A 27977-nucleotide genomic window follows, 5' to 3' on the forward strand; every position below is an offset into this window, starting at 1 on the left:
CTGGGGCGCGGAGCGCATGCTGTGGCCGAGCACAGAGAAACTGCGCGCTCTCATACCGACACTCCGTATTCTCCCTTTTTCCTCCTCCTCCTCTCAGACACTTCCCAAACAAAGAGAAACACGCGAGGCGGAGGAACAGAGTGCATCCGTCGGGAACCACCGAATCCTCGTTGATCAGAAAAACACACACCGATACACTCTGACCCGAACCGGTTGGAACCGAGAGGAGATTGATTGATCATGTGTAGTAACGGAGCAAGTAACGGGACCAGCGATATGCTACAGATCCAGTTTGGTTTGATCAACTGTGGGAATAAATACCTAACCGCTGAAACGTTCGGTTTTAAAATCAACGCGTCGGCCACGAGCTTGAAGAAGAAGCAGATTTGGACTCTGGAGCAGAGCGGGGAAGAGGCTGCCGGTAATGTGTTCTGTCTCAAGTCACATCTGGGTCGGTACATAGCGGTGGATAAAGACGGGAACGTTACCGGGGATAGTGAGAGTTCTGGACCCGAGACCCGGTTCATCATCACGGCTCACGACGATGGGAGATGGTCTCTGCAGGTAGGATGAGGGAGGATGTTTGGGTGTGAGTGAAAGCATGAGAGAGAGACTTGCCTTTGTATTGTCACCCCACGATAGTATCTTCTCACTGGTGGTGTTTAAGAGCCGTTTAAAAAAAATGTAACCTCTTATTTAACTAGGTAAGTCAGTTAAAAACAAATTCTTATTTACATTGATGGCGTTCATCGGTTAAAAACCCAAACGACCGCTGGGACAATTGTGCGCCGCCCTATGGGACTCCCAATCACCGCCGTTTTTTATGTGATACAGCCGAAGAATCGAACCAGGCTGTTTGTAGTGACGCCTCAAGCCCTGAAGATGCAGTGCCTTAGACCGCTGCGCCACTCGGGAACCCGTTACCTAACATTAACACGGATCGGTTGCGGTACTGTTTGAGAAACATAAGGAATGTATCTTTTATATCAGCAAGAAATATGGATACATTAATAAACGTAGCCTGCATTTCTAGACGCCTTTTTTAAAATGGGTTTAGGGTTAAGGTTCCCACGCCGACATTTTATTTTTTATTTATCCTTTTATTTAACGAAGCAAGTCAGTTAAGAACATTCTTATTTACAATGACGGCCTCCCCCTTGTCAGCTCGGGGATTCAACCTCGCAACCTTTTGGTTACTAGTCCAACGTTCTAACCTACCCGCCTCCCCCTCTAACCTACCCACCTACCTGCCTCCCCCCCCCGTAACCTACCCGCCTCCCCCTCTAACCTACCCTCCTCCCCCCTCTAACCTACCCGCCTCCCCCCTCTAACCTACCCGCCTCCCCCCTCTAACCTACCCGCCTCCCCCCTCTAACCTACCCTCCTCCCCCTCTAACCTACCCTCCTCCCCCTCTAACCTACCCTCCTCCCCCCTCTAACCTACCCTCCTCCCCCCTCTAACCTAACCTCCTCCCCCCTCTAACCTACCCGCCTCCCACTCTAACCTACCCTCCTCCCACCTCTAGGCTACCCTCCTCCCACCTCTAGGCTACCCTCCTCCCACCTCTAGGCTACCCTCCTCCCACCTCTAACCTACCCGCCTTTTGGTTACTAGTCCAACGTTCTAACCACTAGGCATCCCCCCCACCTCTAACCTACCCGCCTCCCCCCTCTAACCTACCCTCCTCCCACCTCTAACCTACCCTCCTCCCACCTCTAACCTACCCACCTCCCCCCTCTAACCTACCCGCCTCCCCCTCTAACCTACCCGCCTCCCCCTCTAACCTACCCTCCTCCCACCTCTAGGCTACCCTCCTCCCACCTCTAGGCTACCCTCCTCCCACCTCTAGGCTACCCTCCTCCCACCTCTAACCTACCCGCCTTTTGGTTACAAGTCCAACGTTCTAACCACTAGGCATCCCCCCCACCTCTAACCTACCCACCTACCTGCCTCCCCCCCTAACCTACCCGCCTCCCACCTCTAACCTACCCTCCTCCCCCTCTAACCTACACTCCTCCCCCCTCTAACCTACCCTCCTCCCCCCTCTAACCTACCCTCCTCCCCCCTCTAACCTACCCTCCTCCCCCCTCTAACCTACCCTCCTCCCCCCTCTAACCTACCCTCCTCCCCCCTCTAACCTACCCTCCTCCCCCCTCTAACCTACCCGCCTCCCCCCTCTAACCTACCCGCCTCCCCCCTCTAACCTACCCGCCTCCCACCTCTAGGCTACCCTCCTCCCACCTCTAACCTACCCTCCTCCCACCTCTAACCTACCCTCCTCCCACCTCTAGGCTACCCGCCTCCCACCTCTAGGCTACCCGCCTCCCACCTCTAGGCTACCCTCCTCCCCCCTCTAACCTACCCTCCTCCCCCCTCTAACCTACCCTCCTCCCCCCTCTAACCTACCCTCCTCCCCCCTCTAACCTACCCTCCTCCCCCCTCTAACCTACCCGCCTCCCACCTCTAGGCTACCCCCCTCCCACCTCTAACCTACCCGCCTCCCACCTCTACCCTCCTCCCACCTCTAGGCTACCCTCCTCCCACCTCTAGGCTACCCTCCTCCCACCTCTAGGCTACCCTCCTCCCACCTCTAGGCTACCCTCCTCCCACCTCTAACCTACCCGCCTTTTGGTTACAAGTCCAACGTTCTAACCACTAGGCATCCCCCCCACCTCTAACCTACCCACCTACCTGCCTCCCCCCCTAACCTACCCGCCTCCCACCTCTAACCTACCCGCCTCCCACCTCTAACCTACCCTCCTCCCCCCTCTAACCTACCCTCCTCCCACCTCTAACCTACCCTCCTCCCACCTCTAACCTACCCTCCTCCCACCTCTAACCTACCCTCCTCCCCCCTCTAACCTACCCGCCTCCCACCTCTAGGCTACCCGCCTCCCACCTCTAACCTACCCTCCTCCCACCTCTAGGCTACCCACCTCTAGGCTACCCTCCTCCCCCCTCTAACCTACCCTCCTCCCCCCTCTAACCTACCCTCCTCCCCCCTCTAACCTACCCTCCTCCCACCTCTAGGCTACCCTCCTCCCACCTCTAGGCTACCCTCCTCCCACCTCTAGGCTACCCTCCTCCCACCTCTAGGCTACCCTCCTCCCACCTCTAGGCTACCCTCCTCCCACCTCTAGGCTACCCTCCTCCCACCTCTAGGCTACCCTCCTCCCACCTCTAGGCTACCCACCTCTAACCTACCCGCCTCCCACCTCTAGGCTACCCTCCCACCTCTAGGCTACCCACCTCTAACCTACCCACCTCTAACCTACCCGCCTCCCACCTCTAACCTACCCGCCTCCCACCTCTAACCTACCCGCCTCCCACCTCTAACCTACCCGCCTCCCACCTCTAACCTACCCGCCTCCCACCTCTAGGCTACCCTCCTCCCACCTCTAGGCTACCCGCCTCCCACCTCTAACCTACCCGCCTCCCACCTCTAACCTACCCGCCTCCCACCTCTAACCTACCCTCCTCCCACCTCTAACCTACCCTCCTCCCACCTCTAGGCTACCCTCCTCCCACCTCTAGGCTACCCTCCTCCCACCTCTAGGCTACCCTCCTCCCACCTCTAGGCTACCCTCCTCCCACCTCTAGGCTACCCTCCTCCCACCTCTAGGCTACCCTCCTCCCACCTCTAGGCTACCCTCCTCCCACCTCTAGGCTACCCTCCTCCCACCTCTAGGCTACCCTCCTCCCACCTCTAGGCTACCCTCCTCCCACCTCTAGGCTACCCTCCTCCCACCTCTAGGCTACCCTCCTCCCACCTCTAGGCTACCCTCCTCCCACCTCTAGGCTACCCTCCTCCCACCTCTAGGCTACCCTCCCACCTCTAGGCTACCCTCCCACCTCTAGGCTACCCTCCCACCTCTAGGCTACCCTCCCACCTCTAGGCTACCCACCTCTAACCTACCCACCTCTAACCTACCCGCCTCCCACCTCTAACCTACCCGCCTCCCACCTCTAACCTACCTGCCTCCCACCTCTAACCTACCCGCCTCCCACCTCTAGGCTACCCTCCTCCCCCCTCTAACCTACCCTCCTCCCCCCTCTAACCTACCCTCCTCCCCCCTCTAACCTACCCTCCTCCCACCTCTAGGCTACCCTCCTCCCACCTCTAGGCTACCCTCCTCCCACCTCTAGGCTACCCTCCTCCCACCTCTAGGCTACCCTCCTCCCACCTCTAGGCTACCCTCCTCCCACCTCTAGGCTACCCTCCTCCCACCTCTAGGCTACCCTCCTCCCACCTCTAGGCTACCCACCTCTAACCTACCCGCCTCCCACCTCTAACCTACCCGCCTCCCACCTCTAACCTACCCGCCTCCCACCTCTAACCTACCCGCCTCCCACCTCTAACCTACCCGCCTCCCACCTCTAACCTACCCTCCTCCCACCTCTAGGCTACCCTCCTCCCACCTCTAGGCTACCCTCCTCCCACCTCTAGGCTACCCTCCTCCCACCTCTAGGCTACCCTCCTCCCACCTCTAGGCTACCCTCCTCCCACCTCTAGGCTACCCTCCTCCCACCTCTAGGCTACCCTCCTCCCACCTCTAGGCTACCCTCCTCCCACCTCTAGGCTACCCTCCTCCCACCTCTAGGCTACCCTCCTCCCACCTCTAGGCTACCCTCCTCCCACCTCTAGGCTACCCTCCTCCCACCTCTAGGCTACCCTCCTCCCACCTCTAGGCTACCCTCCTCCCACCTCTAGGCTACCCTCCTCCCACCTCTAGGCTACCCTCCCACCTCTAGGCTACCCTCCCACCTCTAGGCTACCCACCTCTAGGCTACCCGCCTCCCACCTCTAACCTACCCGCCTCCCACCTCTAACCTACCCGCCTCCCACCTCTAACCTACCCGCCTCCCACCTCTAACCTACCCGCCTCCCACCTCTAACCTACCCGCCTCCCACCTCTAACCTACCCGCCTCCCACCTCTAGGCTACCCTCCTCCCACCTCTAGGCTACCCTCCTCCCACCTCTAGGCTACCCACCTCTAGGCTACCCACCTCTAGGCTACCCGCCTCCCACCTCTAACCTACCCGCCTCCCACCTCTAACCTACCCGCCTCCCACCTCTAGGCTACCCGCCTCCCACCTCTAGGCTACCCGCCTCCCACCTCTAGGCTACCCTCCTCCCACCTCTAGGCTACCCTCCTCCCACCTCTAGGCTACCCTCCTCCCACCTCTAGGCTACCCTCCTCCCACCTCTAGGCTACCCTCCCACCTCTAGGCTACCCTCCCACCTCTAGGCTACCCTCCCACCTCTAGGCTACCCTCCCACCTCTAGGCTACCCACCTCTAGGCTACCCGCCTCCCACCTCTAACCTACCCGCCTCCCACCTCTAACCTACCCGCCTCCCACCTCTAACCTACCCGCCTCCCACCTCTAGGCTACCCTCCTCCCACCTCTAGGCTACCCACCTCTAGGCTACCCACCTCTAGGCTACCCTCCTCCCACCTCTAGGCTACCCTCCTCCCACCTCTAGGCTACCCTCCTCCCACCTCTAGGCTACCCTCCTCCCACCTCTAGGCTACCCGCCTCCCCCCTCTAACCTACCCTCCTCCCCCCTCTAACCTACCCTCCTCCCCCCTCTAACCTACCCTCCTCCCCCCTCTAACCTACCCTCCTCCCCCCTCTAACCTACCCGCCTCTCCCCTCTAACCTACCGGCCGTTGGTGGATGTCAATCTCATGACTGGGCAGGGGGCGCAGCCGTTGGTGGATGTCAATCACATGACTGGGCAGGGGGCGCAGCCGTTGGTGGATGTCAATCACATGACTGGGCAGGGGGCGCAGCCGTTGGTGGATGTCAATCACATGACTGGGCAGGGGGCGCAGCCGTTGGTGGATGTCAATCACATGACTGGGCAGGGGGCGCAGCCGTTGGTGGATGTCAATCACATGACTGGGCAGGGGAGCGCAGCCATGGGTGGGCCTGGGAGGGGATAGGCCTACCCACTGGAGAGGCAGGCCCAGCCAATCAGAATGAGGTTTTTCTCCACAAAAGGGCTTTATTACAGAGAAATACTCCTCAACAGCCCCCCCCCCCCTCAGAAGATCCCGCAGGTGAAGAAGCCGGATTTGGAGGTCCTGGGTTGGCGTGGTTACACGTGGTCTGCGGTTGTGAGGCCGGTTGGACGTACTACCAAATTCTCTAAAAAAATAAGTTGGAGGTGGTTTATGGTAGAGAAATTAACATTTAATTCTCTGGCAACAGCTCTGGTGGACATTCCTGCAGTCAGCATGCCAATTTGCACGCTCCCTCAAAACTTGAGACATCTGTCGCATTGTGTTGTGGGACAAAACTGCACATTTTTAAAGTGGCCGTTTATTTCCCCCAGCACAAGGTGCACCTGTGTAATGATCGTGCGGTTTAATCAGCTTGTTGATATGCCACACCTGTCAGGTAGATGGATTATCTTGGCAAAGGAGAAATACTCACTAACAGGGATGTTACACATTTGAGAAAAACATCTTGAGAGGAATAAGCTTTTTTTGTGTGTATAGAATATTTTTCTTTATTTCAGCTCATGAAACCAAAAGGTTTGCCTTTTTATATTGTTTCCTCTCACGACCTTTACGAGCCAGAATGCTGAATAACATGCTACTTTGTCTGTTTGTCCGTGTGGTTGGTCCTTTTGCAGGTAGGAATGTGAGACAAAATATCCACAGATTAGTATCATCAAACTAACCTTTCAGTACGCCGGGTCTGGATATCGTTTGTATTTCAGTTGATTTTTATTTTAATTTGTTCAATTCTGTTGCAATTCGGCACGTGACAAACACTTCCACGACGCGTCAGAGCCTTAACCAAACACTTCCACGACCTGTCAGAGCCTTAACCAAACACTTCCACGACCTGTCAGAGCCTTAACCGAATGGAAAACACTTCCACAACGCGTCAGAGCCTTAACCAAACACTTCCACGACCTGTCAGAGCCTTAACCGAATGGAAAACACTTCCACAACGCGTCAGAGCCTTAACCAAACACTTCCACGACCTGTCAGAGCCTTAACCGAATGGAAAACACTTCCACGACGCGTCAGAGCCTTAACCGAACACTTCCACGACGTGTCAGAGCCTTAACCAAACACTTCCACGACCTGTCAGAGCCTTAACCGAACACTTCCACGACCTGTCAGAGCCTTAACCAAACACTTCCACGACGCGTCAGAGCCTTAACCGAACACTTCCACGACCTGTCAGAGCCTTAACCAAACACTTCCACGACGCGTCAGAGCCTTAACCGAACACTTCCACGACGTGTCAGAGCCTTAACCAAACACTTCCACGACGTGTCAGAGCCTTAACCAAACACTTCCACGACCTGTCAGAGCCTTAACCAAACACTTCCACGACCTGTCAGAGCCTTAACCAAACACTTCCACGACCTGTCAGAGCCTTAACCAAACACTTCCACGATGCGTCAGAGCCTTAACCAAACACTTCCACGACCTGTCAGAGCCTTAACCAAACACTTCCACGACCTGTCAGAGCCTTAACCGAACACTTCCACGACGCGTCAGAGCCTTAACCAAACACTTCCACGACGTGTCAGAGCCTTAACCAAACACTTCCACGACGTGTCAGAGCCTTAACCAAACACTTCCACGACCTGTCAGAGCCTTAACCAAACACTTCCACGACCTGTCAGAGCCTTAACCAAACACTTCCACGACCTGTCAGAGCCTTAACCAAACACTTCCACGACGTGTCAGAGCCTTAACCAAACACTTCCACGACCTGTCAGATCCTTAACCGAATGGCAAACACTTCCACGACCTGTCAGAGCCTTAACCAAACACTTCCACGACCTGTCAGAGCCTTAACCAAACACTTCCACGACCTGTCAGAGCCTTAACCAAACACTTCCACGACGCGTCAGAGCCTTAACCAAACACTTCCACGACCTGTCAGCCTTAACCAAACACTTCCACGACGCGTCAGAGCCTTAACCAAACACTTCCACGACGCGTCAGAGCCTTAACCAAACACTTCCACGACGCGTCAGATCCTTAACCAAACACTTCCACGACGTGTCAGAGCCTTAACCAAACACTTCCACGACCTGTCAGAGCCTTAACCAAACACTTCCACGACGTGTCAGAGCCTTAACCAAACACTTCCACGACGTGTCAGAGCCTTAACCAAACACTTCCACGACCTGTCAGAGCCTTAACCGAATGGCAAACACTTCCACGACGTGTCAGAGCCTTAACCGAATGGCAAACACTTCCACGACGTGTCAGAGCCTTAACCGAATGGCAAACACTTCCACGACCTGTCAGAGCCTTAACCGAATGGAAAACACTTCCACAACACGTCAGAGCCTTAACCAAACACTTCCACGACCTGTCAGAGCCTTAACCGAATGGAAAACACTTCCACGACGTGTCAGAGCCTTAACCGAACACTTCCACGACGTGTCAGAGCCTTAACCAAACACTTCCACGACGTGTCAGAGCCTTAACCAAACACTTCCACGACCTGTCAGAGCCTTAACCAAACACTTCCACGACGCGTCAGAGCCTTAACCAAACACTTCCACGACCTGTCAGAGCCTTAACCGAATGGAAAACACTTCCACGACCTGTCAGAGCCTTAACCAAACACTTCCACGACGTGTCAGAGCCTTAACCAAACACTTCCACGACGTGTCAGAGCCTTAACCAAACACTTCCACGACCTGTCAGAGCCTTAACCAAACACTTCCACGACCTGTCAGAGCCTTAACCAAACACTTCCACGACCTGTCAGAGCCTTAACCGAATGGAAAACACTTCCACGACGCGTCAGAGCCTTAACCAAACACTTCCACGACGTGTCAGAGCCTTAACCAAACACTTCCACGACCTGTCAGAGCCTTAACCAAACACTTCCACGACCTGTCAGAGCCTTAACCAAACACTTCCACGACCTGTCAGAGCCTTAACCAAACACTTCCACGACCTGTCAGAGCCTTAACCAAACACTTCCACGACGCGTCAGAGCCTTAACCGAACACTTCCACGACCTGTCAGATCCTTAACCAAACACTTCCACGACGCGTCAGAGCCTTAACCAAACACTTCCACGACCTGTCAGAGCCTTAACCGAATGGAAAACACTTCCACGACGCGTCAGAGCCTTAACCAAACACTTCCACGACGTGTCAGCCTTAACCAAACACTTCCACGACCTGTCAGAGCCTTAACCAAACACTTCCACGACGCGTCAGAGCCTTAACCAAACACTTCCACGACCTGTCAGAGCCTTAACCGAATGGCAAACACTTCCACAACGTGTCAGAGCCTTAACCGAATGGCAAACACTTCCACGACCTGTCAGAGCCTTAACCGAATGGCAAACACTTCCACGACCTGTCAGAGCCTTAACCGAATGGCAAACACTTCCACGACGTGTCAGAGCCTTAACCGAATGGAAAACACTTCCACAACGCGTCAGAGCCTTAACCAAACACTTCCACGACCTGTCAGGGCCTTAACCGAATGGACAACACTTCCACGACGCGTCAGAGCCTTAACCGAACACTTCCACGACGTGTCAGAGCCTTAACCAAACACTTCCACGACGCGTCAGAGCCTTAACCAAACACTTCCACGACCTGTCAGAGCCTTAACCAAACACTTCCACGACCTGTCAGAGCCTTAACCAAACACTTCCACGACGTGTCAGAGCCTTAACCAAACACTTCCACGACGCGTCAGAGCCTTAACCAAACACTTCCACGACGCGTCAGAGCCTTAACCAAACACTTCCACGACGCGTCAGAGCCTTAACCAAACACTTCCACGACCTGTCAGAGCCTTAACCAAACACTTCCACGACGTGTCAGAGCCTTAACCAAACACTTCCACGACCTGTCAGATCCTTAACCGAATGGCAAACACTTCCACGACCTGTCAGAGCCTTAACCAAACACTTCCACGACCTGTCAGCCTTAACCAAACACTTCCACGACCTGTCAGCCTTAACCAAACACTTCCACGACGCGTCAGAGCCTTAACCAAACACTTCCACGACCTGTCAGAGCCTTAACCAAACACTTCCACGACGCGTCAGAGCCTTAACCAAACACTTCCACGACGCGTCAGAGCCTTAACCAAACACTTCCACGACCTGTCAGAGCCTTAACCAAACACTTCCACGACCTGTCAGAGCCTTAACCAAACACTTCCACGACGCGTCAGAGCCTTAACCAAACACTTCCACGACGCGTCAGCCTTAACCAAACACTTCCACGACGCGTCAGAGCCTTAACCAAACACTTCCACGACGCGTCAGAGCCTTAACCAAACACTTCCACGACCTGTCAGAGCCTTAACCAAACACTTCCACGACGCGTCAGAGCCTTAACCAAACACTTCCACGACCTGTCAGAGCCTTAACCAAACACTTCCACGACGCGTCAGAGCCTTAACCAAACACTTCCACGACCTGTCAGAGCCTTAACCAAACACTTCCACGACCTGTCAGAGCCTTAACCAAACACTTCCACGACCTGTCAGAGCCTTAACCAAACACTTCCACGACCTGTCAGCCTTAACCAAACACTTCCACGACCTGTCAGAGCCTTAACCAAACACTTCCACGACGCGTCAGAGCCTTAACCGAATGGCAAACACTTTCAGTTGATTGTGAGGAAATGTGCTTCATTGAAAGACATTTGATTTACATGTTGTGGGTCACATGCGATGTGTCAACAGATTGAAAACAGAAGCGACAGAATCTTGTAGAGACTAGAGACTTCTCCAGACTGGTAACCATGGAGTAACCATGGTAACATTATCTTTAGGCAACCAACACCTGTGTGTGAGCTAACTGGGGAGGAAGTGTAGTTTGTTAACTGGAGACACACAGCTTGTTGAACTGCTACAGTCAGAGACACACAGCTTGTTGATTTGCTACAGTCAGAGAGACACAGCTTGTTGATCTGCTACAGTCAGACACACACAGCTTGAACTGCTACAGTCAGACACACACAGCTTGTTGAACTGCTACAGTCAGACACACACAGCTTGTTGAACTGCTACAGTCAGACACACACAGCTTGTTGAACTGCTACAGTCAGACACACACAGCTTGTTGAACTGCTACAGTCAGACACACACAGCTTGTTGAACTGCTACAGTCAGACACACACAGCTTGTTGAACTGCTACAGTCAGACACACACAGCTTGTTGAACTGCTACAGTCAGACACAGACAGCTTGTTGAACTGCTACAGTCAGAGACGCACAGCTTGTTGAACTGCTACAGTCAGAGACGCACAGCTTGTTGAACTGCTACAGTCAGAGACGCACAGCTTGTTGAACTGCTACAGTCAGACGCACAGCTTGTTGAACTGCTACAGTCAGAGACGCACAGCTTGTTGAACTGCTACAGTCAGAGACGCACAGCTTGTTGAACTGCTACAGTCAGACACACAGCTTGTTGAACTGCTACAGTCAGAGACACAGCTTGTTGGTCTGTTAACCTGCTACAGTCAGACACACGCAGCTTGTTGACCTGCTACAGTCAGACACGCAGCTTGTTGACCTGCTACAGTCAGACACGCAGCTTGTTGACCTGCTACAGACACACACAGCTTGTTGATCTGCTACAGTCAGAGACACACAGCTTGTTGACCTGCTACAGTCAGACACACGCAGCTTGTTGATTTGCTACAGTCAGAGACACACAGCTTGTTGACCTGCTACAGTCAGACACACACAGCTTGTTGATCTTTCTCGCTGACATGAAAGATACGGGGCATATCAGCATGTCTTTCGAAAACCGGTTAGAAAGCGATACGTTTAAACGTGTGTGTGATGTATATTCTACTGTGTTTCTCTGCAGTCAGAGGTCCATGGCAGATATCTGGGAGGCACAGAGGACAGGATCAGCTGCTTTGCCCAGGTAGGTGGGTTTTAAACTCCATGATGAGCTAAAGAAATATTCATAAACGGATGAATATTCATGAACTGTCTTTCTCTAGATGTTAAATAACATTCGTAACGTGTGTGTGTGGACTGTAATGTTTGGTCTCTCTCGCAGACTGCATCAGTGGCTGAAAAATGGAGTGTTCACATTGCCATGCATCCTCAGGTAATACACCTACACCCCCCCACCCCTAACACCTGACCTCTAACCTCTCTAAATGGAGCATTCACATAGCCATGCATCCTTAGGTAATACATCTACACCCCCCCCCCCCCCTAACACCTGACCTCTAACCTCTCCTCTAAATGGAGCATTCACATTGCCATTAATCCTCAGGTAACACACCTACACCCCCCCCCCCCCCCCCCCCCCAACACCTGACCTCTAACCTCTTCCCTCCAGGTGAACATCTTCAGTGTGACCAGGAAGCGTTATGCCCACCTGTCCTCCAAGGTGGATGAGGTCTCTATCGACCGCGACGTCCCGTGGGGGGTGGACTCCCTGATCACCCTGGTGTTCAGAGACCAACGCTACCACCTGCAGACGTCTGATAACCGCTTCCTGAAGAACGACGGCAGCCTGGAGGCCGCGCCGGACAAGACCACCGGATACACGCTGGAGTTCCGCTCCGGCAAGGTGGCGTTCAGGGATTGTTCCGGGCGCTACCTGGCGCCGTCGGGCCCGAGCGGGACCATGAAGAGCGGGAAGACTAGCCGCGTGGGGAAGGATGAGATGTTCTCTCTGGAGCAGAGTCACCCTCAGGTGGTTCTCACCGCCGGCAACGAGAGGAATGTCTCCACCAGGCAAGGTAGGACCAACACAACCTTACTAGAACCTAACCAGGCAAGGTAGGACCAACACAACCTACTAGAACCTAACCAGGCAAGGTAGGACCAACACAACCTTCTAGAACCTAACCAGGCAAGGTAGGACCAACACAACCTTCTAGAACAGTACTAGAACCTAACCAGGCAAGGTAGGACCAACACAACCTTCTAGAACAGGACTAGAACCTAACCAGGCAAGGTAGGACCAACACAACCTTCTAGAACAGGACTAGAACCTAACCAGGCAAGGTAGGACCAACACAACCTTCTAGAACAGGACTAGAACCTAACCAGGCAAGGTAGGACCAACACAGCCTTCTAGAACAGGACTAGAACCTAACCAGGCAAGGTAGGACCAACACAACCTTCTAGAACAGGACTTGAACCTAACCAGGCAAGGTAGGACCAACACAACCTACTAGAACCTAACCAGGCAGGGTAGGACCAACACAACCTTCTAGATCCTAACCAGGCAAGGTAGGACCAACACAACCTTCTACAACAGGACTAGAACCTAACCAGGCAAGGTAGGCTCAACACAACCTTCTAGAACAGGACTAGAACCTAACCAGGCAAGGTAGGACCAACACAACCTTCTAGAACAGGACTTGAACCTAACCAGGCAAGGTAGGACCAACACAACCTACTAGAACCTAACCAGGCAGGGTAGGACCAACACAACCTTCTAGATCCTAACCAGGCAAGGTAGGACCAACACAACCTTCTAGAACCTAACCAGGCAGGGTAGGACCAACACAACCTTCTAGATCCTAACCAGGCAAGGTAGGACCAACACAACCTTCTAGAACAGGACTAGAACCTAACCAGGCAAGGTAGGCTCAGCACAACCTTCTAGAACAGGACTAGAACCTAACCAGGCAAGGTAGGACCAACACAACCTTCTAGAACAGGACTAGAACCTAACCAGGCAAGGTAGGACCAACACAACCTTCTAGAACAGGACCAGAACCTAACCAGGCAAGGTAGGACCAACACGACCTTCTAGAACAGGACTAGAACCTAACCAGGCAAGGTAGGACCAACACAACCTTCTAGATCCTAACCAGGCAAGGTAGAACCAGACCAACACAACCTTCTAGAACAGGACTAGAACCTAACCAGGCAAGGTAGGCTCAACACAACCTTCTAGAACAGGACTAGAACCTAACCAGGCAAGGTAGGACCAACACAACCTTCTAGAACAGGACTAGAACCTAACCAGGCAAGGTAGGACCAACACAACCTTCTAGAACAGGACCAGAACCTAACCAGGCAAGGTAGGACCAACACGACCTTCTAGAACAGGACTAGAACCTAACCAGGCAAGGTAGGACCAACACAACCTTCTAGATCCTAACCAGGCAAGGTAGGACCAGACCAACACAACCTTCTAGAACAGGACTAGAACCTAACCAGGCAAGGTAGGCTCAACACAACCTTCTAGAACAGGACTAGAACCTAACCAGGCAAGGTAGGACCAACACAACCTTCTAGAACAGGACTAGAACCTAACCAGGCAAGGTAGGACCAACACAACCTTCTAAATCCTAACCAGGCAAGGTAGGACCAACACAACCTTCTAGAACAGGACTAAATGGAGGGAGAGATGGGGAGGAGGGAGAGATGGGGAGGAGGGAGAGATGGGGAGGAGGGAGAGCGTGAGAGAGGAGGAGAGGCTCCATTTTGTGTCTAGCTGACAAACTGCTCTGACACCCTGCCTGCCTGTCGTGTGTGTTATTCCGTAGCTATTCTGCCCCAGTGATCCTTGCAGTAGTTTGCTGATGATGCTTCCCACACACTCACTCTCAACACACACACTGTCTTTGGGCTGGGCTGGGGGGAGGGGCCGGGCTGGGGGTGGGGGGGGATGCTGCAGATTCCTCTCGTGTGTAGCAGCTGCAGTGCTGGTATTTGTCTGGATTCATGCCGAGGGAGGGACTACAACACACTGGACTCTGTCTGGTCGTCACTCCGTGTTGTGTGTGTGTGTGTGTGTGTGTGTGTGTGTGTGATCCAGAGATGGAACCTGGACGCTGTCTGGTCGTGACTCCATCTCGTGTGTGTGTGTGTGTGAGAGATCCAGAGATGGAACCTGGACGCTGTCTGGTCGTCTTCATGGATCCAAGTCAGGAAGTTGTTTTAGGAGCCCATGTTGTCTACCTCACAGTCAGGAAGATGTTTTAGGAGCCCATGTTGTCTCCCTCACAGTCAGGAAGATGTTTTAGGAGCCCATGTTGTCTCCCTCACAGTCATGAAGTTGTTTTAGGAGTCCATGTTGTCTACCTCAGTCAGGAAGTTGTATTTTTATGTGTTTATGTGTTTTTCACATCCACTATATATACAGAGCATGTCTGATGCTTTAAGGACACGGTTTGATTTAAATAATTAAGACACACAGACACACATGACTAGAGGGAGTCTAACTACAGTTCATTTGATTTGTCATAAAAATACAAAACAAACGTGTGACTGTTTGACTAGCGCTCCGTCTCGCTCCGTCTCGCTCCGTCTCGCTCTGTCATCAGGCCACGGTACTGGGTGATAGCTGGTTAGTGACAGTGACTAAGTTCAGAGCAGGGTACTGAGTGGAGGTCGGCTATTTAACAGTCTGATGGCCTTGAGATAGAAGCTGTTTTTCAGTCTCTCGGTCCCAGCTTTGATGCACCTGTCGCGGAAGTTAGAGTAACAATGATCCAAGGTCTTTCCACCCCTGGTTGCGCAATCGATATGCTGATAAAATTTAGGGAGTCTTGTTTTCAGATTAGCTTTGTTAAATGCGGTCTCTCCTTCACTGCAGCCGAGGTGAGTAAGACATTTAAACGTGTTAACCCTCGCAAGGCTGCAGGCCCAGACGGCATCCCCAGCCGCGCCCTCAGAACATGCGCAGACCAGCTGGCCGGTGTGTTTACGGACATATTCAATCAATCCCTATACCAGTCTGCTGTTCCCACATGCTTCAAGAGGGCCACCATTGTTCCTGTTCCCAAGAAAGCTAAGGTAACTGAGCTAAACGACTACCGCCCCGTAGCACTCACTTCCGTCATCATGAAGTGCTTCGAGAGACTAGTCAAGGACCATATCACCTCCACCCTACCTGACACCCTAGACCCACTCCAATTTGCTTACCGCCCAAATAGGTCCACAGACGATGCAATCTCAACCACACTGCACACTGCCCTAACCCATCTGGACAAGAGGAATACCTATGTGAGAATGCTGTTCATCGACTACAGCTCGGCATTCAACACCATAGTACCCTCCAAGCTCGTCATCAAGCTCGAGACCCTGGGTCTCGACCCCGCCCTGTGCAACTGGGTACTGGACTTCCTGACGGGCCGCCCCCAGGTGGTGAGGGTAGGCAACAACATCTCCTCCCCGCTGATCCTCAACACTGGGGCCCCACAAGGGTGCGTTCTGAGCCCTCTCCTGTACTCCCTGTTCACCCACGACTGCGTGGCCACGCACGCCTCCAACTCAATCATCAAGTTTGCGGACGACACAACAGTGGTAGGCTTGATTACCAACAACGACGAGACGGCCTACAGGGAGGAGGTGAGGGCCCTCGGAGTGTGGTGTCAGGAAAATAACCTCACACTCAACGTCAACAAAACTAAGGAGATGATTGTGGACTTCAGGAAACAGCAGAGGGAACACCCCCCTATCCACATCGATGGAACAGTAGTGGAGAGGGTAGCAAGTTTTAAGTTCCTCGGCATACACATCACAGACAAACTGAATTGGTCCACTCACACAGACAGCATTGTGAAGAAGGCGCAGCAGCGCCTCTTCAACCTCAGGAGGCTGAAGAAATTCGGCTTGTCACCAAAAGCACTCACAAACTTCTACAGATGCACAATCGAGAGCATCCTGTCGGGCTGTATCACCGCCTGGTACGGCAACTGCTCCGCCCTCAACCGTAAGGCTCTCCAGAGGGTAGTGAGGTCTGCACAACGCATCACCAGGGGCAAACTACCTGCCCTCCAGGACACCTACACCACCCGATGTCACAGGAAGGCCATAAAGATCATCAAGGACATCAACCACCCAAGCCACTGCCTGTTCACCCCGCTATCATCTAGAAGGCGAGGTCAATGGTGCATCTGGTAAAGTTTGTTATGGTCTTTGGTGCCAAGCCGAATTTCTTCAGCCTCCACCTTCTTCACCACACTGTCTGTGTAGGTGAACCGTTTCAGTTTGTCCGTGATATGTACGCTGAGGAACTTGAAGTTTTCCACCTTCTCCACTGCTGTCGATGTGGATAGGGGGTGCTCCTTCTGCCTTCTGCTGTTTCCTGAAGTCCACTGTCTCCGCCGTTGTTGGTGATCAAGCCTACCGTTGTTGTCGTCTGCAAACTTGATGATTGAGTTGGAGGCGTGCGTGGCCACGCAGTCGTGGGTGAACAGGGAGTACAGGAGGGGGCTCAGAACGCACCCTTGTGGGGCCCCAGTGTTGAGGATCAGCAAAGTGGAGATGTTTCCTACCTTCACCACCTGGGGGGCGGCATGTCAGGAAGTCCAGGACCCAGTTGCACAGGGAGGGGTTGAGACCCAGGGCCTCCAGCTTAATGATGAGTTTGGAGGGTACTATGGTGTTGAATGCTGAACTGTAGTCGATGAACAGCATTCTGGCATAGGTTTTCCTGTTGTCCAGATGGGGGAAAGGGCAGTTTGACGATTGCACCAGCTCTCTCGTCTGGTCTCTCTGTCCTGTGTGAGTCTCCTGATTTACAGCGGGGCAGGGTTCTGGCTAGGGAGTGGGCTGGTGCTGCCTGTCTGTCTCGGTCTGTCTGTGGCTGGCGCTAGCTGCTGTAAGAGTGTGTGTGTGGAACAGACTGATCTGTGTGTGTGGAACAGACTGATCAGGACCAACACAATCAGACATTCTCTCTCTCTCGTTGTCATGATATTATTTATATATATTTTTTAAAACTTTATTTAACTTGGCAAGTCGGTTAAGAACAAATTCTTATTAACAATGACGGGCCTAAAGACCTGTAGGGACGGGGCCTGGGATTAAAAATATAGGACGACACCCACATCACGGCTGGAGGCCCCGTCGGTAGGGTAGACCCCTGGGCTGGAAGCCCCGTCGGTAGGGTAGACCCCTGGGCCGGAGACCCCGTCGGTGGGGTGGACCCCTGGGCCGGGGAGGCCCCGTCGGTGGGGTGGACCCCTGGGCCGGGGAGGCCCCGTCGGTGGGGTGGACCCCTGGGCCGGGGAGGCCCCGTCGGTGGGGTGGACCCCTGGGCCGGGGAGGCCCCGTCGGTGGGGTGGACCCCTGGGCCGGGGAGGCCCCGTCGGTGGGGTGGACCCCTGGGCCGGGGAGGCCCCGTCGGTGGGGCAGTAGATCATTCTATAAATGCTCTTTGTCATACCATCTTTGTGATTGTGACTTTAGTTACCAGGAATAAACTCTACCCTTCCTTCCTTGGGAAGTCCTCATTATAAATGTTGTCGTTCTAGTTCTCTCTTGCGGTTCTGAAAATTCCCAGATGCAAATGGTATTCATCAGAAGAGAACCTTTCACTAGATGTAAAGTCTCTAGTGGATGTAAAGTAGCTCCTATGAAAAGTAGCTGGTGTGTTTTCTCCCCGTGGAACATTCCAAAGAATAGTATTTCCCTTCCTGTCTTCCAAACCCCCTCAGATCTGTCCTGCCACAATAGACAACCAACCCTCTCTAAAAACCCCTCAGATCTGTCCTGTCTACCCTGTTACAATAGACAACCAACCCCCTCTAAAACCCCCTCAGATCTGTCCTGCCACAATAGACAACCAACCCCCTCTAAAACCCCCTCAGATCTGTCCTGTCTACCCTGTTACAATAGACAACCAACCCCCTCTAAAACCCCCTCAGATCTGGGTTAAACCCTCCCCATCCCGTGTGTGTGTGTGTCCGTCCTGGAGGGTAACGAGTCCCTCAACGGGAGAGATGTTCTGAAACGTAACATGGAAGTTTCAACATGTCTTCATCGTCCCTGGTGTCTCTCTGTAAACATTAAACATCTCTGCCGCCGCTCTGCCGCTCGGACGGGGCTCTCTGCCGCTCGGACGGGGCTCTCTGCCGCTCGGACGGGGCTCTCTGCCGCTCGGACGGGGCTCTCTGCCGCTCGGACGGGGCTCTCTGCCGCTCGGACGGGGCTCTCTGCCGCTCGGACGGGGCTCTGTTTCTGTCTTTCATTCCTCTGGCTGTGTCCTCCTAACTGCTTTATCACCCATAATTCCATGGGGGATTAAACCCTGGAGCTGTGGCAGGGGTCTGGCTGTAGCCTGGCAGCTGTGTGTTTAGATGTGTGTATGCACAGCTGTAGGACCTACTCTAATCCTAACTCTCTGTTGCTGATCCTGACCAGACAGTATGTGACTGGCGGGCTGTAGTGTGGCGGGCTGTAGTGTGACGCTGCTTGTGACGGGCTGTAGTGTGACGCTGCTTGTGGCGGGCTGTAGCGTGGCGGGCTGTGGCTGTAGCGTGGCGGGCTGTGGCGTGGCGAGCTGTAGCGTGACGCTGCTCTTTGCATGACAGACTGACTAGGTGATTACAGGTGAAAGCTATGATCCATTGATGTCACTTGGTTAAATCCACTTCAACCAGTGTAGATGAAGGGGAGGAGACATGTAGATGAAGGGGAGGAGACATGTAGATGAAGGGGAGGAGACGGGTTAAAGAAGAATGTTTAAGCCTCGAGACAATTGACATGGATTGTGTGTGTGTTTAGGTGTGTGTCTGCCATTCAGAGGGTGAATGGGCCAGACAAAAGGTCTGTGTCTTTGAATGGGGGATGGTAGTAGGTGTCGGGCGCACTGGTTGGTGTCAAGAACTACGAAGCTCCTGGGGTTTTTCACGCTCAAGTTTCCAGTGTGAATCAAGAATGATCCACCACTCAAAGGACATCCAGACAGAACGTGTGGGGCGCGTCGGAGTCGACGTGTGGGGAGGCGTCGGAGTCGACGTGTGGGGCGCGTCGGAGTCGACGTGTGGGGAGGCGTCGGAGTCGACGTGTGGGGCGCGTCGGAGTCGACGTGTGGGAGGCGTCGGAGTCGACGTGTGGGGAGGCGTCGGAGTCGACGTGTGGGGAGGCGTCGGAGTCGACGTGTGGGGAGGCGTCGGAGTCGACGTGTGGGGAGGCGTCGGAGTCGACGTGTGGGGCGCGTCGGAGTCGACGTGTGGGGAGGCGTCGGAGTCGACGTGTGGGGCGCGTCGGAGTCGACGTGTGGGGAGGCGTCGGAGTCGACGTGTGGGGCGCGTCGGAGTCGACGTGTGGGGAGGCGTCGGAGTCGACGTGTGGGGCGCGTCGGAGTCGACGTGTGGGGAGGCGTCGGAGTCGACGTGTGGGGAGGCGTCGGAGTCGACGTGTGGGGAGGCGTCGGAGTCGACGTGTGGGGAGGCGTCGGAGTCGACGTGTGGGGAGGCGTCGGAGTCGACGTGTGGGGCGCGTCGGAGTCGACGTGTGGGGAGGCGTCGGAGTCGACGTGTGGGGAGGCGTCGGAGTCGACGTGTGGGGGGGCGTCGGAGTCGACGTGTGGGGGGGCGTCGGAGTCGACGTGTGGGGGGGCGTCGGAGTCGACGTGTGGGGGGGCGTCGGAGTCGACGTGTGGGGGGGCGTCGGAGTCGACGTGTGGGGGGGGCGTCGGAGTCGACGTGTGGGGGGCGTCGGAGTCGACGTGTGGGGAGGCGTCGGAGTCGACGTGTGGGGAGGCGTCGGAGTCGACGTGTGGGGAGGCGTCGGAGTCGACGTGTGGGGGGGCGTCGGAGTCGACGTGTGGGGGGGGCGTCGGAGTCGACGTGTGGGGAGGCGTCGGAGTCGACGTGTGGGGAGTTTGACACCTTGTAGAGTTCATGCCCCGACTAATTAGGGCAGTTCTGAGGGCCAAAGGGGGCTGCAACTCAATATCAGGGAGGTGTTTTTAATGTTTTGTTCAAATCTGTAGTGCGTTTCTTTCTGCTCGTTCATGACCCTCTGTCAGTCTCTAACCCTGCTCTCCTCTTTTCCCCGCCCAGGCATGGACCTGTCAGCCAATCAGGACGAGGAGGGAGACCAGGAAGTGTTCCAGGTGGAGATGAGTCGTGAGAACAGGAAGTGTGCCTTCCGGACCGCCGCCGGGAAGTACTGGACCCTCACCTCTTCTGGAGGACTACAGTGTACCGCCTCTACTAAGTAATAAAACACACACACACACACACACCTCTTCTGGAGGACTACAGTGTACCGCCTCCACTAAGTAATAACACACACACACACCTCTTTGTTTGTTTACTGTTCTTCAGGTCCCCACAAGTATAGTTAAACATGTATGTACACACACACACACACCACCTCTATATGAATGCTGAGTGGCAGTGATTGTGTTGCTGATCGGACTGTGATCCCAGCAGACTTCCTCAGGTTATTCATCGTGTTTTAAAGGTTTTGACGGCTGCTGTCAAGTTTCTCGAGTGCTCTGTCGCCCACAGGGGGGGTTGTGGGTCGTGAAGTGAATATTGTGTTTTGGCAGAGTGCTCGGTTGTACACCACACACACACACACACACACACACACACACACACAAGCATGATTGAAGCCACCTGAGTTACGGTAGCTAGCAAAGAAAGGTGCCATTTCTGTAAATAAACTGTTATACTGCAGCTATCGACTGTTAGCCGTCGGCTAGCTGCGGCGTGTCGACTGTTAGCCGTCGGCTAGCTGCGGCGTGTCGACTGTTAGCCGTCGGCTAGCTGCGGCGTGTCGACTGTTAGCCGTCGGCTAGCTGCGGCGTGTCGACTGTTAGCCGTCGGCTAGCTGCGGCGTGTCGGCTGTTAGCCGTCGGCTAGCTGCGGCGTGTCGGCTGTTAGCCGTCGGCTAGCTGCGGCGTGTCGGCTGTTAGCCGTCGGCTAGCTGCGGCCCGTCGGCTAGCTGCGCCGTGTCGGCTGTTAGCCGTCGGCTAGCTGCGGCGTGTCGGCTGTTAGCCGTCGGCTAGCTGCGGCGTGTCGGCTGTTAGCCGTCGGCTAGCTGCGGCGTGTCGGCTGTTAGCCGTCGGCTAGCTGCGGCGTGTCGGCTGTTAGCCGTCGGCTAGCTGCGGCGTGTCGGCTGTTAGCCGTCGGCTAGCTGCGGCGTGTCGTCAGCTTCATTGCTCCATGAAGGGGTGGCGCCAGTAATAGATGTTATTACAATGTTCTATCCTGTTGAGAATTATATTTGTGTGTGTGTGTGTGTGTGTGTGTGTGCAGGACTGCCAACTGTTACTTTGACATGGAGTACTGTGGTAAGAAGCTGACTCTACGTGCCGCCAACGGGAAATACGTTGCAGCCAAGAAGAACGGCCAGCTAGCCGCTACCGTCGATGTTGCCGGTCAGTGTGAAAACAGCTCTGCCTTTGGGTAGTAAAGAGCAACCCAACAGGGTGTTCAGTATGCAGATGACTTGGTTCAAGGGTCATACCAACTCCTAGTTAGTCTCTCCCTGTTCCAGATGACTTGGTTCACGGGTCATACCAACTCCTAGTCTATCCCTGTTCCAGATGACTTGGTTCACGGGTCATACCAACTCCTAGTCTCTCCCTGTTCCAGATGACTTGGTTCACGGGTCATACCAACTCCTAGTCTCTCCCTGTTCCAGATGACTTGGTTCACGGGTCATACCAACTCCTAGTCTCTCCCTGTTCCAGATGACTTGGTTCACGGGTCATACCAACTCCTAGTCCCTCCCTGTTCCAGATGACTTGGTTCACGGGTCATACCAACTCCTAGTCCCTCCCTGTTCCAGATGACTTGGTTCAAGGGTCATACCAACACCTAGTCTCTCCCTGTTCCAGATGACTTGGTTCACGGGTCATACCAACTCCTAGTCTCTCCCTGTTCCAGATGACTTGGTTCACGGGTCATACCAACTCCTAGTCTCTCCCTGTTCCAGATGACTTGGTTCACGGGTCATACCAACTCCTAGTCTCTCCCTGTTCCAGATGACTTGGTTCACGGGTCATACCAACTCCTAGTCTCTCCCTGTTCCAGATGACTTGGTTCACGGGTCATACCAACTCCTAGTCTCTCCCTGTTCCAGATGACTTGGTTCATGGGTCATACCAACTCCTAGTCTCTCCCTGTTCCAGATGACTTGGTTCACGGGTCACACCAACTCCTAGTCTCTCCCTGTTCCAGATGACTTGGTTCAAGGGTCATACCAACTGCTAGTCTCTCCCTGTTCCAGATGACTTGGTTCAAGGGTCATACCAACTCCTAGTCTCTCCCTGTTCCAGATGACTTGGTTCACGGGTCATACCAACTCCTAGTCTCTCCCTGTTCATACATGTGGCTTCTGTGCCGTGGTGCACAATAGGACTGGTTTCATTACAACTCTTTTCTTTGAATTGGTCCTTTCTGGAAGGTTATCTTGCCCTTTACAACAGGTGGAGCCTCCCAAATAGAAAACGATCATTTGAACATCCGTGTTTAGCAAGACCATTCCATATAAGGTGTTGAAGAGGGCAGAAGCAGAGTGTCCCCAGGTTAGGGGAGTGTCCCCAGGTTAGGGGAGTGTCCCCAGGTTAGGGGAGTGTCCCCAGGTTAGGGGAGTGTCCCCAGGTTAGGGGAGTGTCCCCAGGTTAGGGGAGTGTCCCCAGGTTAGGGGAGCGTCCCCAGGTTAGGGGAGCGTCCCCAGGTTAGGGGAGCGTCCCCAGGTTAGGGGAGCGTCCCCAGGTTAGGGGAGCGTCCCCAGGTTAGGGGAGCGTCCCCAGGTTAGGGGAGCGTCCCCAGGTTAGGGGAGCGTCCCCAGGTTAGGGGAGCGTCCCCAGGTTAGGGGAGCGTCCCCAGGTTAGGGGAGCGTCCCCAGGTTAGGGGAGCGTCCCCAGGTTAGGGGAGCGTCCCCAGGTTAGGGGAGCGTCTCCAGGTTAGGGGAGCGTCCCCAGGTTAGGGGAGCGTCCCCAGGTTAGGGGAGCGTCTCCAGGTTAGGGGAGCGTCCCCAGGTTAGGGGAGCGTCCCCAGGTTAGGGGAGCGTCCCCAGGTTAGGGGAGCGTCCCCAGGTTAGGGGAGCGTCCCCAGGTTAGGGGAGCGTCCCCAGGTTAGGGGAGCGTCCCCAGGTTAGGGGAGCGTCCCCAGGTTAGGGGAGCGTCCCCAGGTTAGGGGAGCGTCCCCAGGTTAGGGGAGCGTCCCCAGGTTAGGGGAGCGTCCCCAGGTTAGGGGAGCGTCCCCAGGTTAGGGGAGCGTCCCCAGGTTAGGGGAGCGTCCCCAGGTTAGGGGAGCGTCCCCAGGTTAGGGGAGCGTCCCCAGGTTAGGGGAGCGTCCCCAGGTTAGGGGAGCGTCTCCAGGTTAGGGGAGCGTCTCCAGGTTAGGGGAGCGTCCCCAGGTTAGGGGAGCGTCCCCAGGTTAGGGGAGCGTCCCCAGGTTAGGGGAGCGTCCCCAGGTTAGGGGAGCGTCCCCAGGTTAGGGGAGCGTCCCCAGGTTAGGGGAGTGTCCCCAGCGGGCTAGGGGTTTTGGGGTGTCCCCAGCGGGCTAGGGGAGTGTAACCTTAGCCTTATAATTATTTTTTGTTTAAGTCATTCTTTGACGACATGGGTAATATGGGTGTTTGTCCCTCCAGGTGAGTCGGAGGAGTTCCTGATGAAGCTGATTAACCGTCCAATCATCGTCCTCCGTGGGGAACACGGTTTCATCGGGTGTCGTAAGGTCACAGGAACCCTGGACTCCAACCGTTCCTCGTACGACTACTTTACCCTGACCTTCAGAGAGGGGACGTACAGCTTACAGGGTTAGTACACACACACACACACACACACACACACACACACACACACACTACTTTACCCTGACCTTCAGAGAGGGGACGTACAGTTTACAGGGTTAGTGTACACACACACACACACACACACACACTACTTTACCCTGACCTTCAGAGAGGGGACGTACAGTTTACAGGGTTAGTGTACACACACACACACACACACACACACACACACACAGACTACTTTACCCTGACCTTCAGAGAGGGGACGTACAGTTTACAGGGTTAGTGTACACACACACACACACACACACTACTTTACCCTGACCTTCAGAGAGGGGACGTACAGTTTACAGGGTTAGTACACACACACTACTTTACCCTGACCTTCAGAGAGGGGGCCTACAGGTTCAGTACAGACATACATGGACACACACAGGCTTTGCCTGAGACCTGAAGATTGCCATTGGCTTCCCAAACTAATGTCTGTAGGATTTAGCTGGGCGGACTAACAGACAAAATAATGGGATTGTATGTTTGGACGAGCAGTTAGCCTGCCCTTTCAGATGAACTAGAGGAGCCTCCTCATGACAACGAGCAGTTAGCCTGCCCTTTCCAGGGGACGGTGTAGAGTCTGACAGCTCCGATGAACTAGAGGAGCCTCCTCATGACAACGAGCAGTTAGCCTGCCCTTTCCAGGGGACGGTGTAGAGTCTGACAGCTCCGATGAACTAGAGGAGCCTCCTCATGACAACGAGCAGTTAGCCTGCCCTTTCCAGGGGACGGTGTAGAGTCTGACAGCTCCGATGAACTAGAGGAGCCTCCTCATGACAACAAGCAGATTAAGACTAGTCCTGGATTATAAATCATGTTTCCAGGACACAGATTAAGACTAGTCCTGGGTTATAAATCATGTTTCCAGGACACAGATTAAGGCTAGTCCTGGATTATAAATCATGTTTCCAGGACACAGATTAAGGCTAGTCCTGGGTTATAAATCATGTTTCCAGGACACAGATTAAGGCTAGTCCTGGGTTATAAATCATGTTTCCAGGACACAGATTAAGGCTAGTCCTGGATTATAAATCATGTTTCCAGGACACAGATTAAGGCTAGTCCTGAGTTATAAATCATGTTTCCAGGACACAGATTAAGGCTAGTCCTGGGTTATAAATCATGTTCCAGGACACAGATTAAGGCTAGTCCTGGATTATAAATCATGTTTCCAGGACACAGATTAAGGCTAGTCCTGGATTATAAATCATGTTTCCAGGACACAGATTAAGACTCGTCCTGGGTTATAAAACACCTCCACTGAACATGCTTCTTAATCCCATTCTCTTCCTACTTATAGACTATTCATAATCTGTTTCCAGGAAACCACCTGCTGAAATTTAGAATGTTTATTTGACAAAATTTGTATTTTGGACATATCATCATGGTTGAACCTGTTGTAAACGGCCCCCCCCCCCTCCTCAGACTCGACGGGGAAGTTCTGGATGGTGGGCAGCGAGGCGTCGGTGGTGAGCAGCAGTGACAACCCCGTCGACTTCCTGTTAGAGTTCTGCGACTACAACAAGGTCGCTATCCGCTCCGTCGCCGACGGGAAGTATCTCCACGGCGACCACGCCGGCGTCTTGAAGGCCAACGCCGACGACCTGGAGACCGCCACGCTCTGGGAGTACTGACCCCCTTCCCGAGACCCTGTTACTACGACAACGAAGCAGCAGCATCCCATAACTCCTCCCTCTATCCCTCCATCCTTCTCTCAACTCTGTCCTAACCCCTCCCAGACCAGGGCTGTGTTCAGTGGGGTGAAATGTTCACGATATCGTAGATGGGGGGTAATGTAAGACCTAGAGCTGACCCCATTATCTGTTTTCACTTGATAATGAATCCCGTCTCATCTAATCTACATCATACGTTTCTATGTGACATTCCACCGCTCTGAACAGGACCTTTTTTTATGTGTGAACTGGACAAAGGAGGGAGAGAAAGAGAGCTGGGGGAGGTTATGTCCTAATGTAAAGGCTTTCTTCACCTCCTTTTCTCGCTCTGCCTTTCCCTCTTTTCTCTCTGCCTTTCCCTCTTTTCTCTCTCTGCCTTTCCCTCTTTTCTCTCTCTGCCTTTCCCTCCCCTTTTCTCTCTCTGCCTTTCCCTCCCCTTTTCTCTCTCTGCCTTTCCCTCTCACAGTTCCGTTCTGCAGTACCCACCTGTATTTGTTGCCAAAGTTAGTGGGGCTGTGCACTATTCCCCCCCATCCAATAGCAACGTGGCTCGATGTGTCACTCAGTCCTAGATGTATGATTGGCCCACTCTCAAACAGCTGACCACCCCCCCCCCCCCCCCCCCACAACTAAACACTTCTTCAACTGAACTCTCTCTATATCTAATTATCTATTTGTATCCAGGTGTCTGTCCCTGTGATCTCTGTATTCAACAACACATGGTGGTCAGACAGTATTTATCATGTAGGACCTGATTTTTGGGCAGAATTCAATCCCACAATGCAATGTTCACGGTAAACGCTGCATGTGTCGGTTTATTCTGAAATTACCTTTTCATTTTAAATGTCTAAAAGCAGTGATGGTTTTGAATCCTAAATAGGACCAGGTTCTGTCTGGAACCGGGTTCTGTCTGGAAATAGAGGCTGGTCTCTGAGCGTTGTGTAAAAACTGGAAGTGGATTCTCACGGTGTTCTGGAATGGGTTTAGTCCCTCATCTCATTAATATTGTATCACAGGAAACGTTCCAATGTAACCTAGAGGAAATGATGTCATCCTCTAGCTGTGAGCTCATTGGTGGAGATTTTGATCTCCCAGACAGGAAATAACCTTGTTTTATGTTGTTTTCGTGAAGGAAGTGTGTGTGTGTCCCTACAGCTGATCTGGTGGGACGTTAACCTCTGACTGGAAGAATTTCTTGAATTTTCTCTCTTAAGGCACAGCCATTATCATGGAGAATGATCTGTTGGTATTGATACAAACACCGTCTCTCACATGACTTCCTGGTCTCACACTCCTCCTCACAACTGGAATCTGGTGCTTAATCTCATAATTCTCATGTAAATGTGACCCACTGTGATCTAGCCAGCGGTCAACGATGTGGTGTAGTGGATGGATGGATGGAAAGGTGTGTGTGTGTGTGACTGTTGGTTCACACAGGTTAGACCGCCATTGTAGTTCTGATAATGCCTGTGTCTGACTCAGTGTTTCTGGGTAATTTACTAAATGTAACTATATAAAAATATTCCAAACCTTTTTTTACTTTGAGAAACTGGAACTTTCCTTTTCTGTTTTATTTTTTTTGGTGATTAATCTGTTGTGCCATTGGTTCACCTGGATGCCAACAACCAATTAAAAAACGGGGATTTTGAACACTACTGCCTGTCTGTTCTCTCTGTTTTTTAACTGGACCACTTCCTGTTCAACTACAACACATTGTGATTGGTGCGTTTTACACAGCTCCTCCCTCTAAAATCCCTCTAAAACATGGCTTCAGGGACCCAGTGTTTCTCAGAAAAACAATCTGGAGTTC

General features: G+C 53.6%; 1 protein-coding gene across 1 annotated transcript; it reads left to right on the forward strand.

Annotated features, from left to right (window-relative positions):
- On the forward strand, positions 1 to 27822 carry LOC110518248 (fascin). Its single transcript, XM_036972248.1, has 8 exons — positions 1 to 564; positions 11842 to 11901; positions 12040 to 12090; positions 12328 to 12733; positions 20750 to 20906; positions 21956 to 22077; positions 24300 to 24467; positions 25920 to 27822. The coding sequence occupies exons 1-8, from the start codon at positions 241 to 243 to the stop codon at positions 26126 to 26128; spliced, it is 1497 nt and encodes a 498-aa protein (XP_036828143.1). The 5' UTR covers positions 1 to 240; the 3' UTR covers positions 26129 to 27822.
- The last annotated feature ends 155 nt before the right edge of the window (positions 27823 to 27977 follow it).

Source organism: Oncorhynchus mykiss, unplaced genomic scaffold, assembly GCF_013265735.2.
Source record: "Oncorhynchus mykiss isolate Arlee unplaced genomic scaffold, USDA_OmykA_1.1 un_scaffold_130, whole genome shotgun sequence".
In the NCBI taxonomy this organism is placed as follows: domain Eukaryota; kingdom Metazoa; phylum Chordata; class Actinopteri; order Salmoniformes; family Salmonidae; genus Oncorhynchus; species Oncorhynchus mykiss.